Here is an 8,980-nt window from a genome sequence, read left to right on the forward strand (position 1 = left end):
AAAAAAAAAAAAAAAAAAATCACACAAATTCAGATCGGTCTAGCAGTAGTACAGTACATCTCAAATATATGAACTCTTAACTATCATTACAGACTTCCTTTCTTAAGAAAGAGATTCCAAAGTCCGAAGAAGCGTCCCACTTTAATTTCAAGGGACAAGCTCGTATTTGATATATGTTACTTGATTCCAGAGTTGCTTCTGGCAAACATAATTGTTACTGTTTAAACAGGTATTTCCTTTCTAGCCTTTAGAATTTTTTTCATTTTGATGGGTAGTCATAACTATTAACCACCAGCAGTGCAGGGATAATTTACATTCAAATTGTGAGACATCACTCTGTGAACACATAAAATAATTTAGATTTATTTAGAACCTTTTATCCTAAAGTGCTCTACTCACATTTCTTTACAATCTGATTGCAAGCTATGTATAGGACTCTCCTACCTGAAGTAGGGCGGCAACCAAAGTAATTAAAATAAAGGATACAACTTCAAAAAAGTAGTGGAAAGAAGGAAATGCAATATTTTTTACTTGTTCCTGTATGCTCTTATACCTATAGGATTGGAGAATCCATGTTGACCAAATGCACCAGCACAAAAGTGGAATTGAATCTGCTCTAAAAGAGACCAAGGTATGTGAATTACCTCAGATGAGTACATGAGTACATTTACTCATCTGTGTAATACCTATTAAGGGAGAACATGAAAGGAAAAAAGACCCAATCCTTGCCCTTGAGGAGTTTCCTGATTGAATGTACCATATTATGTTTCAACAGCCCTAACACTTAAACCAACTAAAGAAAGGTAACTATATAAAAGCAATATGATATATCCCTCGTATATTATTACATACTCTAGATATATAGGTAGGCATATTAGAATCATTTCATCATTCTTTCCCCACTGAATCTCAGGGGATAACAGCACCAGGCCAGCAATGCCTAGAACCTACAGCTTCCCAGGCTTGCTGCCCTGCCAGAAATAGGGACTTTTGGAGAATACCACAAAGAAGCAAAGCTGGAGTAAGAAGTTATGGCTCTCAGACTAGAGCTATAAGTTTAATGATCTACTTCCAACTGGAATATTCCAGTCATCTTTGAATTGTGCTATAAGAAAATTGTGTTATTCCCTTACCTACTTTGATTGTGGACTTTATATAAAGCACATTCCACTCACATATATTTTAGATTTGTGTAAGGACAAATAAATTGACTAACACTACCAGGTGCTTTTTTATTTTAACATTCTGCAAAGTGTGACTAAAATAATTTTCATTACAGACATTTTTGTTGCTGAAAATTTCAAACTACTTTTTCATTGGTGGTTGAGAATTTGTGAGATGAATTGAGGGAGATTTAACCCATTTAAAACTACTTTTGAAGAATATATTTGTGAATTCTCTGTCTACTAAAATTTCTAGGGACTTTTGGACAAACTTCATAGTGAAATTAGCAGGACTCTGGAGAAGATTGGCAGCCGAGAAAAGTACATCAACAATCAGCTTGAGCACTTGGTTCAGGAATATCGTGCAGCTCAAGCCCAGCTGAGTGAGGTAACTGAGGAATGATATCCAGGGTTCATTCCAATTAATGACCCTAATCCCTAAACTTGACACAGCACTTTTTTTTTTTTTTTTTAAGTTTTTGGCCTCACCCCACTGCATGTGGGATCTGATTTCCCCAACCAGGGATTGAACCCGTGCCTCCTGCACTGGAAGGCAGAATCTTAATCACTGGACCGCCAGGGAAGTCCCGACACAGGACCTTTCATTTGAGAATCATGAAATACTTTTCACAAACAGCAGCACATTGATTCTCTGCCCACTTTAGGAAGCCAATACAACGTGTCATCTCCATTTTACATGTGATAGAAATTATCTCCTAGAAGTCTTTAAATGTATTTCTTCATTTGATTTAAGTAAAAGAAGTCATATTGCTGAGAAACATGGCTTAGAACAGGAACAGAGTGTCAGGACACCTGGTTTTGTTTCTAAGTCTGCTGTTAATTTACTGTCTGAGTAGGAGGAAGTGGAATAGTATGCATTTACATGTGTCAGGGAGAAAAGACATCCTTGCCATTGTGGCTTACAACCACATAATAAGGAATATGAAAGCAAGACACGTTTGAAGACAAGCAGTTTAATTAATTAAATGAGCAAATTTTTTAATCTTTTCAAAGTTTTAGAAATTCAACCAAAATAAAATAAAACCTTCAGCCTTTGAAAGCAGCAGTGCTTTGTTCCAACAGTAGGGATCTAAGGGCTTTCCTTTGGGATTTATGCCCCCTCTTTCCTGATGTTGAGGAAGACTACTAATGTCTTCCTCAACAACTGCAAATGTCAGTTGAAGTCATATTTTTTTCTTTCAGCAGACAAGGTTAGAAGGAGAAAAAACTGGAAATAAACTTGAGATACTTCCATACTTTCAGAAGTTCTCAAAGACCAAGCAGAAAGTAACCTTCACTGTTTTATTATTTGTTTAATTAGTTATTCACACATATACAGGTCTATTTGCAAATGTTTTTACTTTTAAAATGCTATAAAAAGTCTCTGATTAAAGCCACCCTGTATCTCTCAAACACTGATATTAAATAATTGATTAACTTTGTTCCCAAGGACATATTCCATATTGTCATACTATTTGTTAATCCTTATTAATTACTGATTCTGATGCTGTATTAATGATTGATATTTTAGAACATGTTTTCTCTGCATAGCACGCAGATTAGATCGACCAAGAGCCATTGTCTAAACTGTTTAGGAGTGGCTGAGGACAGTTTTTATTGTGAACCATGCCCCTGTGAGTTACACAATTATTATATGAAGGTTAAGGTAATTCATCGTTGTATAGTGCTTTTGTTAAATACATGGTGCCTATGAGGGACATAAAATAGCTACTGTTAAAATGTCACTTTTCACAATAGTATTCACAAACAAGGAGGGGCGTTGTCATAAAATGATATGCAGAAATTACAAACACAACGAGGTCATATTTAAGTCATCTGCTTCTGTTTTGAACTTGCCAATAAACAAAATGTTTTCTCCCTCAGGCAAGGGAGCGTTACCAGCAGGGAAACGGTGGAGTAACTGAAAGGACCAGACTCCTGTCTGAGGTACATACTGTGTGCTCCTGCCAGATTCTCACCTGTCAGCAGGGTACCGTGGTTCAGAGCCATGGATGGTTTAATCTGCTACTGCGTGGGTTGTTTACTCTAGTAATTGCCTCCTGTGGCTCTTAAATCCTTTCCTTTAGGAGAGAATCCCTAAATTGTCTTATCAGTGAATCAATTACCTATTTATGTACTACTTGCTTCCACAAAATGCCTGAAGTTGTTTTACTAAATGTAACATAACACATGCTGATAATATTAGCACATTTATAATCTTCCTTAATCTTTTTTAAAACATAATAATTGTAATTAATATATAGAAGAGTAGATAAAGCATTGACTTAAATGTCTTATAATAAATTTTAATGTTAGTCTTTAAGATATAAGATTTGTTTTTAGTGATCGTTGTTGGTAACTTGTGTGTGATCCTGCGTATTTCTCTGTCCACAAATTGGGAGTGGCTTGTAACCCTTTCCCTTCTAAAAACTTATGGAATATTTAAATATGGAATATTTAAATAGTATTTATTTTCATCATCTTGCAGATGTAAGACCTAACATATAACATACTACATGAATTATATTAGTAATACAAATATATTATATATTAGGTCTTACCCATGTATATTTATATATGTATATTAATAATATATACTCCCATTTTTCACTGAAGAGCTGAGAGGAAAAAATGCCTTACAACAAGGTCAGTAGCCAATATGGGACTAAAGTCCAAGATTATCTTTGGATACAATCAAGTATAATTGTCACAAACTTTTCTGTATAATAGAATTAAGCTTCTTTTATGGAGATTATTTGAAGAGTAAATAGTTATTTTAAAATACTAAAAATATAACTTTAGAAATATTTAGACTCTAACCCCGTGGTGCTTCTAGGCAGATAAAACATTATACAGAAGTGAAGTGCTCACTTATGTTAGGTAAATTAACACTCGAAGGGAGTCCAGGGAACCATTTAGTTCTTTTGGAGTATGTAGTTATCCCCAGTTGTAACATTTCAGGTGCCTGAAAAAAGTTAATGCGCTTTTACTTGGATGAGCACTTTATTCCCAAGGAAGTTTTTACCCACCAGCATGATAAAAATAAAGCCTACTAAGTTACAATTATGGTTTTGTTCTAGATCATATCAAAAATTTTCAATTTTTAAAAGGTGATATTTTCTACCTACATTTATGCTAGTTTGGAATTTATAGAGGCTATAGTAGTATAATTTTGAGTATGATATAGAGTACAGATTAGAGCCAATATAACAGCCCAGTGTGCCTCTTGGAGTTCATGGTTTGGATAAAGCAGTTAGAATATTTTTATATATAGCCATATGGTATAAATGTTATTTTTAGTGTCCTATAGAGGAAAAGGTGGCATATTCTCTTATAAAACTGTAATATTAAGAAAGATACGTAGTAAACTTCTAGAAATTTAAAATCTTTTTAGGATGTTTGTGCTGTTTTAATTAATAACTGATCATTAGAGACTGGCATGGTACATGCTATGAGATAACTGCAAAGCTTGAGTGCCTGATGCCTAAAAAAACAACTTAGGTCGTTTTTATTCCATCATGTTACAATCTGAGACAGTCAATAAAAAAATAATTTGGTGAAGTTTAACAACAGGAGCACTCTCAGAAGATAAAAAGCTTTGCATGTCTGCATACTTTATTATTCAAATTATGTCCAGAATACTGCTAATATCTTTGTATCCCTTTATGTATGTATTATATCTGAATTAATGTTTTAATACATCATACAAAAATTTTGAAAGTTTATTAAAATACAGTGCTCATGAAAACTTTTGTTTTCAATGAAAGGTTACAGAAGAGCTAGAAAAGGTAAAACAAGAAATGGAAGAAAAAGGCAGCAGTATGACTGATGGTGGTAAGTACACACTCATTTTAAGAAGAAAATGAGCAAAAGAAGAATATATCTTTAAGAAATCTATTTTTAAAGAGGTATTAATAAATAGGAAGTCTGCTTTTTAAAATGAATTTGTTTGAAGGGGAGGTACAAAATGGTGCAAAAATGAGGTCTGATAATCAGTATACTGTTTTCCTTATAAATGAGCTGAGAAGAGTCATAATTTTTTTTACTATCATTTAGGATTTTTTTAAAAATTCAAACTGTATTAATTCAGAAATAGAGTAGGAGATAGTTAAATTGCACTTTGTTATGCCAGTTTAAAAAAATAATATTTTGTTCCATTTTCATCAAATGAGCTTCATTATTCCATTTTATGTACAAAAAAAGCACTAAGTGTACGCCCAAACGGCACAAAGGTGGTGATGTGATGACCTTTTTTTTCCGCTCTTTCCTCGTAGACCTGACTGGGCAAGGGTCAAATAGAGAAGAATTAATAATCCTGCAGTAATCATCCTCTGTTGTGAGCTAGTTACTTTGACATGGCCCAGTGGTGATTGCCTAAGGCCCTTCGTTGCTCTAGAAAGATTTTCTAGAGTTCTAACGGAATATACTGAGTGATCTTTCAGAAGGTGCTGTATAGGGGGTTTGCAGTATGTTTGAATGAGCCATTAGCTATGTCTTAAAGGTAGTTCTTCCTTCTCTTTTTCTTCCATTGTATCCCCTTTTCCTTTAGATAAATATACTAGCCCCTTAAAAAATATTGAAGACATTCTTGGGCTTCCCTGGTGGCGCAGTGGTTGAGAGTCCGCCTGCCGATGCAGGGGATACGGGTTCATGCCCCGGTCCGGGAAGATCCCACATGCCACGGAGCGGCTAGGCCCGTGAGCCACGGACGCTGAGCCTGTGCGTCCGGAGCCTGTTGCTCTGCAACGGGAGAGGCCACAACAGTGAGAGGCCCGCGTACCGCCAAAAGAATAAATAAATAAATAAATAAATATATATTGAAGACATCCTTAAACACACCTTTAGCAACTCTTCCTCTGGAAAAGAAAGGAAGTTCAGCCTCAGTACATCAAATGCTGCATCATTTCCCAGCCTAGAAATCTCAGGTGTTTAAAATGCCACAGCAAAACTGTGTGAATGTCAGTAAATTGTTGGCTGTGTTTTTAACCCCATTTTTGGCTTAAGACAAAGTGAGGAAAATGTCATACCATTCTGTAATACACTGATACTCCAAATGAACATTTTTATTCCATGTTATTTTCATTCTGCAGCTCCTTTGGTGAAGATTAAACAGAGCTTAACGAAGCTGAAGCAAGAAACTATTCAGATGGACATTAGAATCGGTGTTGTGGAACACACATTACTCCAGTCAAAATTGAAGGAGAAGTCCAACATGACCAGGGACATGCATGCCACAATCATTCCAGAATCTGCAATAGGCTCTTATTAAAACATACCGTTTTTCAGGCTTCTGATTAGGTTTTTTTTTTATATCAAATCATATTTCATGTTGCATAGACTTCAAAACACAGTTATTCCTTTAAAAGCATGTTGAACGGGTATTTTTTACATATATACACATATATTGTATGTGTGTATACCTACAGTTGATGATTATGGATGGTCAAAGCCTTTGAATTGAATATAATATTTAATAAAGTAATGAAAAATTCTCACTTTCAAAGAAGCTTTCACTAATCATGACATATGTTAAAGCCCCCACCTGGTGGCTCACTGTCCTTATGGTTCCGTGCATTTGAGGAAGAGGTACATGATGCAAAATGTGTAGGACCCATGCTTTCTGCAGGTGCTGCTGCTGCTTTGACATAAGCCTGGCCCCTTCCACTGGATCCACACACAGTGATCACAAGTACTTCTGCACCCAGAGGCAGCCAGTGATGGCTGGGGATTCTTTCCAAGAACCCAAACTACCCTTGCCTCAGCTTTATGGTTACCTAAAATTACATGTTTTAAAAAGAAAGCATCAGAAAAATCTTCAGTATCTTTATTAACATTTGAAGTTTATTATTTATCACGAGCATTTCATCACTAAACTGATTTTATATCTTCTATGATCTAAGGCCACCTAATAAAAACTAAACATTTCAGTCGTGTTTGGCTTTGCTCCTATAGTGATGAAAATGTATATACGTTTCTCAGTTCTACTTTTTTCTGTGGTATCAGCTATACTAAGGAATCATGTTGTAGCAGAAGGAGAGACAGCAAGTCATGTCAAGATCAGCCTCCTGATACTGGTGATCTTTACTTACACGTCTTACTGAGCAACTTGCTGGTCTGGGATTTCTAAATTGGAGAAATAAGCAATATTAGAGTGACCAACTTGGAACTGGGGGAAACTGGTGAGATGCACTCAAACCACAAGATAGTCCACATTTATTTTTTGAAAAGAAGGGGGAAAATAAATTTACCTAGTGATAAATTTTGATAAGAATACATATATATACAACAAAAATAATAAAATCCCTTTCTCATTTTTATCTTAATATTTTATCCCCACCCCAATTTCTTTTTTTAGCCATTACTTTCTAGATATATACCCTCACACACACAAATCTTTTTCTTTCCTTCATACTCTCTCTAGTTCAAGACTGAGTTTAGATAAAAGAAAATCAGTATGTGTAAACTATTACACAAGAGGGTGGCAATCGATACAATGGCAAAGTCAGTTTATTTAATTTGGGATAACAGGCAGTTTGAAAAAGTCCAAAATTTTTCCCTTCCTGTGTGGTCAGAGGAAGGGGCAGAATAGAAAGTGTAAAACCTAACCTTTGGACCCACAAACTAACTGATTCCCCTGGAACTTATTTGCATAGGTATTGTCATGGCTGAGTAGTTTTGTGATGAATTCAATCAATGCAGAGAACCCTTCTAGATAAATCAGAGCTCTCCACAAAATGTACTTTTGCTTGGAAGCAAAGTGCACTCTTCGTTTCATGCAAATTCAGTAATCTAAGAACTCTTCCAATAACTACTGTAAGCAACCTATTTTTACTTCCTTTGAAATAACCCAGTTTACTCAGGTTGGGTTGGGGGGCCCTCCTCTCTGTTTCCACAGAGCACTGTGAATAACTAATATAGAACTTATTGTACTATATTGTAATTATTTTTTCCTCAACTGTCTCTAGTAGATTGAGCTGCTTGAGGACAAGGAGAAAGTCTTTTTCATTTCCATATTCCTAGCCAAGTCCTAGCACATAGGGTGTGACTCAGTAAGTGAATGGGTAGATGACTGGAATTATGCAGTTCCAGAATATCTTGTAGCTGCTATTCTACAGCAGGTGAATTTAATGTCTTCAAGTCTATGAGATTTGACACAGTTTCAAGATAGTAATTATAAATGATGGGTCCAGGACTGGAATTGGCAGCATCAGTATGAACTCTTAGGTTTTTCATACATATAGATGAATAGAAAATATAAATATTTATAGATACAGATATGCATATACACATATACATGTATTTACTAGTTCTGTCCTCTAAGAGGGTCTAGAAGCAGTGACAGCCCAATAACAATGAGAATACCTAACACATCCTGGTTTCTAAATTTTCTACTTAAAGAAAAAAACCCAACAAACACACCCAGACTTCTTAGAAAAACAACCAATTCCTGGGCTGGGGCAGGGAAAGCACAAGATAAGCCTGGAATACCTTGCTCTGCCAGATAGTAAGGATGTGCTCAGAGAATGATGGGGATATGACTAAAGGGCACAGATTGAGGGGTATCCCACCAGCCAATCTGAGATAATTGAGTGTCAAAATAAATAATTATAGTAATAAATTATAACCCACAGAATGAAACAAGAAACCACAAGTCCACACAGATAGAGATAAATGAATCAACAGCAGAAGAGAAGGGTCTTCCTTACAATAGAATGACAGTTAAAGTAAAAGGAATACTGCGTTTAGAAATCACCATCTGGCAACTACCATGCAGGAATATCTCAGAGATACTGCAGGTTCAGTTCCAGGCTACCACA

The 8,980-nt window shown here is 35.6% G+C and overlaps 1 protein-coding gene across 2 annotated transcripts in view; it reads left to right on the forward strand.

Moving 5' to 3' along the window:
• The window catches only part of IFT57 (intraflagellar transport 57), a 60,851-nt gene extending 54,185 nt beyond the window's left edge, over positions 1 to 6,666 (forward strand). The window contains exons 7-11 of one of the 2 annotated variants that reach the window (XM_007450537.1): positions 560 to 631; positions 1,420 to 1,551; positions 3,048 to 3,110; positions 4,931 to 4,997; positions 6,254 to 6,666. In XM_007450537.1, coding sequence (XP_007450599.1) covers positions 560 to 631; positions 1,420 to 1,551; positions 3,048 to 3,110; positions 4,931 to 4,997; positions 6,254 to 6,432 — 513 coding nt within the window. In that variant the 3' untranslated portion in view covers positions 6,433 to 6,666. The remainder of the gene's footprint in view (positions 1 to 559; positions 632 to 1,419; positions 1,552 to 3,047; positions 3,111 to 4,930; positions 4,998 to 6,253) is intronic. The other variant, XM_007450536.1, reaches the window with a different exon arrangement.
• The last annotated feature ends 2,314 nt before the right edge of the window (positions 6,667 to 8,980 follow it).

Source organism: Lipotes vexillifer, unplaced genomic scaffold (assembly GCF_000442215.2).
Source record: "Lipotes vexillifer unplaced genomic scaffold, Lipotes_vexillifer_v1.1 scaffold946, whole genome shotgun sequence".
Lineage (NCBI taxonomy): Eukaryota > Metazoa > Chordata > Mammalia > Artiodactyla > Lipotidae > Lipotes > Lipotes vexillifer.